The 11,700-nt window shown below is 49.7% G+C and overlaps 1 protein-coding gene across 1 annotated transcript; it reads right to left on the bottom strand.

Moving 5' to 3' along the window:
- Window positions 1-1,832: 1,832 nt before the first annotated feature.
- Window positions 1,833-3,761, bottom strand: LOC119283774 (sugar carrier protein A-like). Its single transcript, XM_037563184.1, has 3 exons — window positions 3,620-3,761; window positions 3,036-3,352; window positions 1,833-2,918 (listed from the first exon to the last, which is right to left on the bottom strand). The coding sequence occupies exons 1-3, from the start codon at window positions 3,759-3,761 to the stop codon at window positions 1,833-1,835; spliced, it is 1,545 nt and encodes a 514-aa protein (XP_037419081.1).
- Between the last annotated feature and the right edge of the window lie 7,939 nt (window positions 3,762-11,700).

Genomic DNA, 11,700 nt, shown 5'->3' with positions numbered 1-11,700 from the left:
TGCAGCCCGAGTGAGAGAGATGGGTGTGACGGCGCGATGGGGTGAGGGTGAGGGGTCGAGGGGCGGACAGGGTTTTGTGCGCTGCGGGCCTGCGGGGGCTAGGGTTGCGGCCACTGGGTGCTTAGGCTAGGGTTTTTTTTCTTTTTCTAGTGAATGACATAGGGGGCCTACATGTAAGATGTAGTAACATGCGGGTAGGCGGGTAGACGGGTATGGGTATTGCATTCCCGTACCCATACCCGGCTTACCCGATGGGTATAGATTTTTCTCATTTAAATACCCATGGGTATTTTATTTTGCCATACCCTTACCCTAATAGGGTTTTTACCCGTCGGGTTAGTGGGTAACGGGTACCCATTGCCATGAGGAGCTACATTTCCATTGCTTTGTGCCTAATTTAACATGTTGTTACGCTACTATACAATAGTAATGAGATTATGTTGTCGGTTACTTATAACTAATTGTTGGCATTCTTATTTTCATATGTAAGAATTTTTCAATGGGATATGCTTCATCGCAGGTGATATTGATGAAGGAAAAAGAGACAAGAGAAGCGCTTAGCTAAACCATTCGGGCTTGAAATTGGTTTTGCATCTACGGAAGTCATGGTAAAGTTAAGTTAAATCTTTCACTTGCTCACCATGTTCGTTTGGTCTGTATTACTTTTCTAACATAACAAAAATGACTATTGTCAAGTTTTAGCTATCCCGTTAAGTCGATCTCAATCAATATCTCTAGATACATCACTGAGATTAGCATTATCATAATAGGTTCATCTCTGGAAGTGAGAGATCTCTCTCTTAGTATCAGAAAATGAAGACCTGAAATGTATTTTCTTCATGCGTGCTCTTATTTGCGTTCTTCGAACACACTAACAAAGATACTCGGTCCATTTGTTTCAGGCATAGCTTTTGGTAAATAAAATTTTCAGTTCAAATTCTTGTTTTGACATCCGTGTAAATATTTACATATTAATGATGGCAATATCATGTTGATGGAAAAGAAAACAAATATGTGCTATGGTGTATCTTTCTTGCACTGCTTGGCCCTTGGATGTAAAAGGACATATAAATAATTCCATAACATTGGTAGGGTTGAACACTTGTTTAAAACATTATGACAATGAAAATAACACGCACGTATATGTTGATCCTCGTCTTTTCTTCTAAGTTGATGGATAGTAGTGCCAAACGAAAACACCACCACTGCATCTTCGTCATGGCTGCCAAATGTTAGAGAATGCTATAGTTTGTTCCATGGCACTTCTTCTTCGTTATCAGTTCACCATCTCTACGCTGGCGGGAGCCATGGAGGTAAATGGAAAGTAAATGACTTGCGAAGGGTGTATAAGGAGATGCGAATGGAAAAGAGATGAGTGGAGTGTGTGTTTGGAGATGTCAACGAAAAGGAACTAGAGGGTGTATGGTCAAGAAGAGGAATGGAGCCAACCCTATGTTTGTCACAAGACATGGTGAACATTTGGTTGATGCCCATCCCCCAAAAGAAAAGAAATATATTTGCTTGGTGCATTCGAATATATTTTATCTCAGGCTGGAACAGTGTTGTTTGGGTGCACGTTGATCATAATGGAGATGGAATTGGAATGTAATCACCACAAAGTTGGATTCTTGCCTTGTGTATCCTTTTTTGGTACTCCCACCGTCTCGAATTGCTCGTCGCATAAATGGATAGAAATGGGTATATCTAGAATTAAAAATGCGTTTAGATACATCCATTGCTACAACAAGTAATTTCGGACGGAGGGAGTATATTTTATACAAATGTCACTTAACAAATGTCCCGCAGCAACGCAGGGGCATTCACCTAGTCACTTAACAAATGTCACTTGGTCCCAAGCCGTTCTCGAGCGGCATCGTTGGCATTGCTGGCATGATGATCTTCCAGAACCAATGCTTGCTCCAGAGCATCACCATCTCCTCGATGGGCACGCCCTTGGTCTCCGGCAGGAAGACATAGACGAAGGCGGTCATGACGGCTATCCAACCAGCAAAGAAGATGAAGATGGCGAACTTGAAGGCGCAGAGCAGCGACAGGAACAGCTGCGCAATGACGAAGGTGAAGAAAAGGTTGACGGCCACCGTGATGCTCTGCCCCGCCGACCGCGTCTCCAGCGGAAAGATCTCGCTCGGCACCGTCCACCCAAGCGGACCCCACGACCACCCGAACGCGAGCATGAAGAGGCAGATGACGAACACCACCACGATCGAGCAGCTCCGGGACAGCTGCTTGTCCGCACCGAACTTTACCCCGAGGATCGCCGCCACGATCACCTGGCAAACGATCATCTGGATGCCGCCGCTGATGAGGAGCTTCCTCCTCCCCAGGCGATCGACGGTGGCGATGGAAATAATGGTGGAGAACAAGAGCACCGCACCGGTGAGCATGGAGGAGTAGAGGGACCAGCTGGCGCCGAAGCCCATGCTCCGGAACAGCACCGGCGCGTAGAACAAGATGGAGTTGATTCCCGTCAGGATCTGGAACGCCGGCATGCACACGGCCATCACCAGCTGCGGCCGGTTACGTCGCTCAAGGATGTTCCGGAACGGGTGCGTGATGGTGTTGGCGAGTTCACTCGCCTCCGCCATGTCTGTGAACTCAGCGTCGACGTCCGCGGTGCCGCGGATCAGCTCCAGCACGCGCCGGCCCTCCTCAACGCGCCCGCGCTCGATGAGGCTGTTGGGCGTCTCCGGGAGGAGGATCCCGCCGATCGTCATCAGCAGTGCTGGCGCCGCGACGAGGCCCAGCGAGAGGCGCCACCCCCACGGTTTGATTTTCTGCGTGCCGTAGTTGATCATGTTGGCCGAGAAGATGCCAAGCGTCGTCGCGAGCTGGAACATCATGTTGAGCCCGCCGCGCAAGTGCGCCGGCGCCATCTCCGACAAGTAGAGCGGCACAGCCTAATTGATCATGACACATATATAACAAGAATTTTGTAAGCTGCAATTTACAAACACATGGAGTACATACATGCAATAGCTAACTCTGCGTATGCGTGAACTTAATTAGTTACACACCTGATTGCCGAAACCGATGCCGACGCCAAGCATGACGCGGCCAAGGATGAGAGTTGTGAGGTTCACGGCTGCGGCGTTGAGGGCCGCGCCGATGAGGAAGCTGATGCCGCCGCAAATAATGCTGGCGCGGCGGCCGTAGTTCCTTGTCACCGGCGCCGCCGCAAGTGTGGAGACTTGCCCGGCAAGGTAGAGGATGGAGGTGAAGGCGGAGAGAGCCTGGTTGTCGTACTTGCAGTAGTTGTTTAGGCTGGCCGAGTTTTTCCGCCGGAACACCACCGGGAAGAACCTCTCGAGGAACGGGTCCATGGTGTTCACTCCTGCAGCCAGCAATTAGATTCTACTACAAACAAAAGGAGAGGGAGGAGCATCGCAAAATCTAAAAAGAAGCGGCCATTAAAGCACAAATCTTCTAGTAACTAAGAATAATAATGGAGCGGCCCCCTTCAGGTGCATGCTTTCCTCAATCGAATCGACCGTGCATGCAACCATTGAGGAAGTCGGAAATACCGTAGAGTATATAGCTTCTCACTGTGGTGTAGATGCATGCAGCATGCAGCATGCGAGGCGAGTTGGTGCGTGCTTACCGGAGATGCCGATGCCGTAGCCGAAGATGGAACCCCCGATGGCGGCGACGATGCACGCCATGGCGACGGCGAACGTCATGTGCCCCTTGTACTCCGCCGCCCTCTCCTTCTTCACCCCCAAGGGAGCCATGCTGCCAGCCATCTCCTGATCTCCGGGAATTCAAGTCAAGCGAGTCTTAATTAGGGAACAAGCACAGCTCTCTACCAAACACACGGCGCGCGCTACCTTTTATAGCGGAGCGACAGCAGTGGCATGGGCAAGTGAGTGACATCAGATGCTAGCGACGCCGACCAGGCCTCGTGTCCACCAAGCTACAGCCGATAAGCAAGCGCACGATGTGACGCCGCTAGTCTGCCTCACGTCGTCGACCTATATTCTTCACCTTTGCTGTTTGCCCTGTGTCTGACTGACAGTCTGTTGTTGGGTGTTGGCACAGGCGCACGTACGAGGTAACTGCGTCCAATTGCTTTCCGGCCGATCGAGCATAAACACGATAGTACGTACGCAATAACGAGACAGTTAGGGAGGTCTCGATTGATTCTCAGGTAGAAAACTAGTACATGCACGTACTCACCGCCTAGATTGATCGTACAATTAATTCAACGAGACACCACGCACACGTCACAACACACGAGTTTGATGTGTTCTACTCCCCCCGTTCCATATGCCACCATTGTATGGGCTCCCAAGCATCGCTGCTTTCTTCGCCTGGAACATCTGGAACGAGCGAAACCGAAGAATCTTTCAAAACCTTTCTTCAACTGCTGATATGGTGGCTTGCTTAGTCAGGTCTGACTTAACATACCTGGACTTGGCTTTTTCGAGGCCTCTAGGTATGTAATTCTGTTCTTTTTCTCTTTTTGTCTGCCCTAGGGCTTCAGACTTTTCTCTTGTAAATTCCTAATCTATAATGAAAAGGCAGAGCACCTGCCATTAACCCTCAAAAAAAAAAAAAAGAGCAATGCATGGAGCACCTCCTTTAGGTCCGGCCGTCCGTGTGTGGCTCCTCGTAGTGCAGTTCTTCTTGCACGAAGGATTACGAACCAGTGTCCGAGCTTCCTGCTGTTGCGCCTGATTTGCCAGTCAGAATCGTTGTACCTGCAGTCATGTCCATAGAAACAATTTCATGTTGCTCGTCGGCCTTCTTCACATCACTGCATACATCATCTGATGTCACGTCTTGTGGATCCAATACGTCGCAACCTGGGATGACGGCAGTCGTAGAACTCTTCGCTTGCGCTTGTAAGCTTGACGAAGTGGCCTCCTGCATGCCCCTCGTAACTCGATGTGATCACGTCGACTTATTCTGGCACCTTGGTCGCATACTTGGTGTACACTTTGACGAACTAACAGGGGTCACTTCCGCTTCTACCAATGTCATCTCCTCATCTGTGACAGACTCCTGCTGCATCACGTGAGTAACGGTGTCATGGATACTTGCGCATACTACCTCCAGTTGGATATTTTACAACTCAGCAAACACAGGCCTCTTCACGCTCATGAGAGAACTGTTAGATATATTTGTATTACATGCACTCCCTTCGTCCCAAAATAAATAACTCAAGTTTGTATTAGTTTTAGTACAAAGCTAGTACAAACTTGAGTCACTTATTTTGGGACGAAGAAATATTTAGTAGTGTATAATTTGTAATCTGTTTTCTATCTTATCTTCAAGAGAGGCTTCTTGCACTTCAAGTCTTGCACTCAATATATACTCGTCCTCGAGGCTCAGTAATACATCCATTGATTACACCAATCCTCTATATCCCTTCTTTTTTGATAAAAGGCGATTTTATTATCTCAAAATATAGCATCAAGCGGATACAAAGCATTATGAGTAACACTCGGGCTCTGCATAACTAAGATGCACACAGCCAATTTCAGAAGTCTGACAAAAATTTATGAAATAAAAATCGACAAATCGGCAACAGCAGAGTCCTTTAGACCAACACTATGTCCATGTCGAAGAAGGTGGGGGATCGATCCGTAGGTTATGCTGCCACCCATGTTGGGAAAAAACCTCCGTAGCCACCTGCTCTAATCGCGTACACACCACCATGAACAGTGGTTGGTACTCCGGCCGTTGTAGCACAGACCACATACGTAGCGAGTGCGTACACCGGAAAATAACATGTAGAGGAGAAGTATTTTTGTCATTAAAAACCAAATTATTTCTACATAGCCAAAGCGACAAATTAAGGCATACGCTCCCACCCTTATTAGCGTTTTGAACCTATTTGTAATACCGTCCAACCAATCACCAAAAATATTGGCAACACTTGTGGGCGGATACAAATTTGACGCTATTTGGATGACTGACCACGTAGAACGTGCAAACTTGCATTGGAAAAAGAGGTGTTTGATTGTCTCGTCATGAGTACAAAAAGAACACTTCTTACTCCCTTGCCAGTTTCGCCGTGCGAGGTTGTCTTTGGTTAACACAACTCCCCCACGGAGATACCACATGAAGATTTTCACTTTTAGTGGAATTTTAGACTTCCAAATTTTCTTATTATTACTCGTTGGTACCTCAGAATGTATGAGTGCACGGTATATAGAGTCTACTGTGAAAGACCCTGATGTAGTAAGGTTCCAGCGAAACATATCCCGACCTTGTGTCAGGTTAATCGAATCCAGCCGGGATAAAAGATTATGCCATGACACAAGCCGGGGGCCAATCAAATCCCGTCTGAACGAAATATTCGGCGGGGAAGAACCGAGCACGTGCGCAATAGTATTATTCTTATCGTGAGCGATGTTATATAAGGCTGGATATTGTTCTCTGAGACTGGCATTGCCTAGCCAGATGTCTTCCCAGAAACGAATCTCCGACCCATCCTTTATCGCGAAAGACCCAAAGCGAAAAAGATGTTTCTTTGCCGCCATTAGGCCAGCCTAAAAGTGTGAGTCGCCAGGTTTCCAATATGCCTGGGATACCGCCTTTTGGCCTAGATACTTGTTGCGCAACATGGTTTGCCAAACACCATCCTCGGTAAGAAGTTTAAATAACCATTTACTGAGAAGGGCCTCATTCTTGACCCGCAGGTCATGAATTCCAAGGCCACCTTGGTCTTTAGGCCTACAAACCACGCTCCATTTGGCCAGCCTGTATTTTTCTTTTTCGTCGTCTCCTTGCCAAAAAAATCTGGATCTAAAGTAGTCCAGTCTTTGTAGGATCCCTTTTGGGAGTTGGAAGAAAGAAAGCATATAGAGAACCATATTTGTGAGGACGGAGTTAATCAAAACCAGCCGACCACCAACTGAGAGTAGTTTTCCTTTCCAACTACTCAACCGTTTCTCTAGACGCTCCTCCACATGCTTCCACTCTGCAATGGTGAGACGCCGATAATGAACCGGTATTCCCAGATATTTAATCGGGAATTGGCCAAGTGCGCAACCAAACAGGTCAGCATAATTGGCTGCTGTCGTGGTTCTAAGTCTAACAGTAGTGTAGGGGGGTAAGTATGGAGAGGCAAGATCTTAGCTATGGAGAAGTTGTAAGCACGCAAGGTTTACGAGTTCAGGCCCTTTCGGAGGAAGTAATAGCCCTACGTCTCGGAGCCCGGAGGCGGTCGACTGGATTATGCGTGTATGAATTACAGGGGTGCGAACCCTTGTCTCGAAGGAGGGGGGTGGCTTATATAGAGTGCGCCAGGACCCCAGCCAGCCCACGTTACAAAGGGTTCAATGTACATTAAGGCAGGGCGTTACTGGTAACGCTAGTAATAAAGTGTTATGATGACCATAAAAGCTACTTAATAACCGACCGTTAGCATGCGGAGTGCCTTTAGGTCTCTTGACTATCGAGTGGCTTGGTCTTGGTCGAGTAGTTGCTTCTTGGTCGAGTATCTTTGAGTTTGTCGAGTGGAACACCTCCAAGTCGATTGAAAGATGATTTCTTCTGGAGATGTCCTTGGGTAGGTCAGTTTGGACAGGTCCATGCCCCTACCCTAGGTACATAGCTTCATCATTAGCCCCCGAATGGATCGAGGTTTGAGTGGGAAAGGGATTGAGCACTTCTCCGACTCATTTTTCATGCCATGAGCATTTCTTGTTTCGGATCAATGAACCTGAGTGATGGCAGCGACTTCCTTTCCAGTCGCCTTGATCCATTCTTAAGTTTTTGTCGAGTGAGTTTCTTTACTTGAAAGGCTCCGAGTTACGGTGCGGAGGAGACCTTTGGTCTGACAAGTTGTTCCGCTGCCCGCAGATTTCGTGGGATCCGAATTTTGGGAAGCGCGCGGGACGGTGGAGGCCGCAGTAATCGGATAGGATAGAGCGGAGCCGCCTCGATCCCCGCGCCACCTTTTTCGCCACGTATCACGCGCGCGATTGTTACGGGATTTGATAGAACCGCCCGGGCCTACCAGTCAGCCACTCGGAAGCGGCCTCATATAAGGCGTTGGACCGGGGTCTCCCGAACAGTGCGTCCCCATTATCTCTTCTCCTCTTCACGCTCCTCCGCTGCGCTTGCTCTTGCCCTCGCGCCACCGTTCCATACGCGTCTCGCCGGTGACGATGGGGAAGGAGAAGACGGCGGCTCTGGAGCGGGCAAAGAAGGCGACAGCGAGGTCGAAGGGGAAGGCGACCAGTCGGGGTAGATCCTCCTCGCGAACCGGCCTGCCGAAGGGCTGGATCCAGGGCGACTGGATCCACTCGAAGCTCACCCAAGAAGACCTCGACGACCTGGCCGAGGGAGGGCTGATCCCCTATGACTCGGCACGGCTTCCGGGGATGGAATCCGAGCCGCAACCCCGGGAGGGTGAGCGCGTTCTTCTTGCCACCCACGTCGACCGTGGATTTTCCTTGCCTCCGCACCCTTTCTTTCGAGGATTTCTGAACTTCTTTGGGGCACAACTCCACCATTTTACTCCCAACACAATCGTTTATCTCGCCGCTTTCATTTCTTTGTGTGAGAATTTCCTGGGTTGCCGGCCTCACTGGGGTCTTTTCAAGCATATTTTCACTTGTCGCTCCCAGACAGTGAAAAAGGCTAATCCGAGTGACGAGAGGACCCAAGTGATCCAGATGTGTGGGGGTCTTGGTATCCAGATGAGAGGGAAAAGCTCCTTTCCGGCCATGATTCTTCCCGACTCAGTTCGTGGATGGCAGTCGACCTGGTTTTACTGTAAAGACCAGTCGACGCCAGGGCAGTCGACTGGCCTCCCTCCCTTTACCATGGACCGAGTGAGGAAACCATCCCCTTTGAAGGTGCTCCCGGAGGAGAAAGCGCAGGTGAGGGTGCTGGTCGAGCGAGTGGTCCAGCTTATCCGTGACGGGGTCACCGGTATGGATCTCTTGGAGGTCTTCCTCCAGGGGCGCATCCAGCCTCTTCAAGCCCGAGACCATCTGATGTGGATGTATTTGGGTCTTGAAGACTCCACTCAGATTCACCCGGAGGAGGTCGATGATGACACACTGGAGAAGTGGCTGTCGGACATTACCGGAAACAAGGATAACCCCAGGGGAGCCAGGAGAGTTCCCCCATTCGACTAGTCTCATGCACCAGAGAAGGTCTGATTCTGAGTTTTTGCTTGTAATCTGAATTCACTCACGCAGCTGCCTATACTGCGTCGACTGACTTTGTTCTCCCTGCTTTCTTTCAGGCCATTATTGAAATGTATTCAATGCCCAATGGAGAGCAAGAGCAAGCTCTGGAAGGCGAGGCGAGTGGCGGCGACAGTGGTGAGTGGACTTCCGACGGTGAAGGGGGTGGAGGAAGCGATGACTCAAGCGATGGAGAAGAAGTCGAGTCGCCCCTCGCAGGGAGAGGCGATCCAAGCTTGACCAAGAACGACCGAGCGCCCGCGAAAAGGCAACTGCTCAGGCTGGTCAGTCTTCAAAGCATCCTCGGATCTCTTCACCAACCCCGACTGAGAAGGCGCAAAGCATCCCAAAGTTGCAGAGCCGAAGACTCGGAAGGCGTTGCCGAAGATCAAGATTGATATCCCCGTCGCTTCCGCGTGAGTGTCTCTCTTTGTATTCACTCGATGCTCCACGCTATTTATTTTTCTTGCTTTAACTGGACGAACTTTGGAACTGTCAGCGCTGCCACTTCCGGGACCTCAGCTTACAGGGACGACGATGAGGTGATGGAGGATGCGGTCACTTCTAATCTGGGTATGATTTCTGCCATACTGTCTTTGTTCGGTCGATTCAACTGCAATGTGCATCATTGGGTGACGTGATTTTGGCAATTTAACTTTGCATAGCTCCCAACATTATTGACCTCCCCGATGATGATGAAGAGCCCGAGAGGTGTTTGATGAGGAAGAATAGGCAAGCTCCTGCAAGCAAGGCGCTACAGTCGACGCCGAGGGTAGAACCAGTCGTTCAGGACACTGGCGACGCCAATCGGGGTTCTGTTACCTTCGTCGTGCCACTGTCGAGTGCCTTGCCTTCTTCGTCGACTGCTTAGGCCCCTGTCGACCCACCTTTAGTTTTTGCGACCCATCATGTCCCAGAAGACGAAGTGAATGCTGCCAGGGAAGCGATATGCCAGGCGGGCGTCATGATGGAGAAGATGAAGATGGTGCGGGACGCTAGTCAGGCTGCCTACGACGCCAGCTCGGCTCTCCAAAGCAACGTTCAGGTTAGTTGGTCGCCGCTTGTTCTGTTAGGATATGATATCTGAAGACTCTTTCCGAAAATCTTTGCTCCGAAAATCTTTGCGTAGTATACCCACTGGGTGCGTTGGTTGAACTTTGAATTAGTGAGGGCACGCTGAGTGCACCCACTGGGTGTAGTCCCCGAGACTACGGTGGACTGCGGGCAGTTGACTATAGTCTTTGCATTTTGTCGAGTGTAAACCGAACTGATAGTTTGTCTCTTCCACTCAGTCCGGTCGAGTGGGATCAGAACCGGTGGGGCCACGCAAAGTGCACCCACTGGGTGTAGTCCCCGAGGCTATGGTGGACTGCGGGTAGTCGACCGTAGCCTTAGTACTTATTGACTTTGTTGTTTTTTGCTGTAAAAATAACTTCTCCCCTTTGATTTCAGAAATCTTGTGATCTTGGAGCTCGCTTTGCTGACTTGGAGAAGCAGCAGATCCAACTGAACCTTGACTTGGAGCTGGCCAAGACAGAGCTTCAAAGGGTCAAGGATGATGCCACTGGTAAAACGAATTTGTCTACTGGTCTGTCTTAGGCTTGAGTACCCTTCTGCTCTTTCTGAATCAGGCATCATTTCTTTGTAGAAAAACTGAGAGAAGCTCTGGCAAAGAAGGATCAGGATTTGGATGCTGCTCGAAAGGAGGCTGACGACAGAACTGCTCTAGCTGAACAGAAACTGGCTTCGGTCGGCCAGTTGGAAGAAGAGAATACCAGGCTGAAATCTGCTCTGAATGACGCCAACAAGGAGTGATCGCGCTGGAAGAAGGATAATCTCATCCTGGGCGAGAAGATGGAAAGCATTGCTCGCAGGAGGGACGATCTGGAGAGCTATCTGAGGAGCCTTGCCAAGAAGTTGTTCATCAAGCTTGAAGGTACACATTTTGTTCCGACTGATTTTTTTATGTCGACTCAGTGTACGAAAATTGACTTATCCTCGTGAATGCAGAGTTTTGCCAGAACTTCGAGGAGGAGACTGGGCGGATTGAGCCAGGTTTGGACCCAATCAATTCTCCCGTAAAAGATGAAACTGCCATGAATCTGCTCCGACTGGAATCCCGCATTGACAGTGTCGTGGACTACTTGGCTCGACTGAAGGTCGCCATGTCGCGGATCGACCCGGCACTTTGGCCAGAGACCATGCCCCAGAATGATCTCGAGTCCCTGATGACTCGACTTAATGAAATCCCTGATCGAGTGCAGGAGTGGAAGAAATCTTCTGCCCGGTGTGGAGCTGATGTGGCCCTGTCTCTGGTTCGCGTCCATTACAAGGAGGTGCGTCAAGATAAGCTAGCGGCAATCAAGGTCGCCAACACCCAGAAGCATGACTTCCGATCTTTTATGGAGACTTTCATCGCTGCAACCACTCGGATCGCCGACGGCGTCGACCTGGACGAGTTCGTCGAGCCTGCTAGTCCTCCTCCCGCGGAGTGAACAAACTTTTATGCCTCACCTTAAATTTGCCTCGGAAT

This window comes from Triticum dicoccoides, chromosome 4A (genome assembly GCF_002162155.2).
Source record: "Triticum dicoccoides isolate Atlit2015 ecotype Zavitan chromosome 4A, WEW_v2.0, whole genome shotgun sequence".
Taxonomy (NCBI): Eukaryota; Viridiplantae; Streptophyta; class Magnoliopsida; order Poales; family Poaceae; genus Triticum; species Triticum dicoccoides.
Note: the sequence above shows the minus strand (reverse complement) of the source record. Positions and strands in the feature narration are given on the sequence as shown.

Bases quoted from the DNA above. Each gene is read 5' to 3' on its own strand.
- LOC119283774 (XM_037563184.1), bottom strand. From the start codon at position 3,761: ATGGCTGGCAGCATGGCTCCCTTGGGGGTGAAGAAGGAGAGGGCGGCG. The intron at 3,353-3,619 runs GTAAGCACGCAC...TGCTGGCTGCAG, and splicing joins CTACGGCATCGGCATCTCCG to GAGTGAACACCATGGACCCG. The intron at 2,919-3,035 runs GTGTGTAACTAA...ATGATCAATTAG, and splicing joins GCATCGGTTTCGGCAATCAG to GCTGTGCCGCTCTACTTGTC.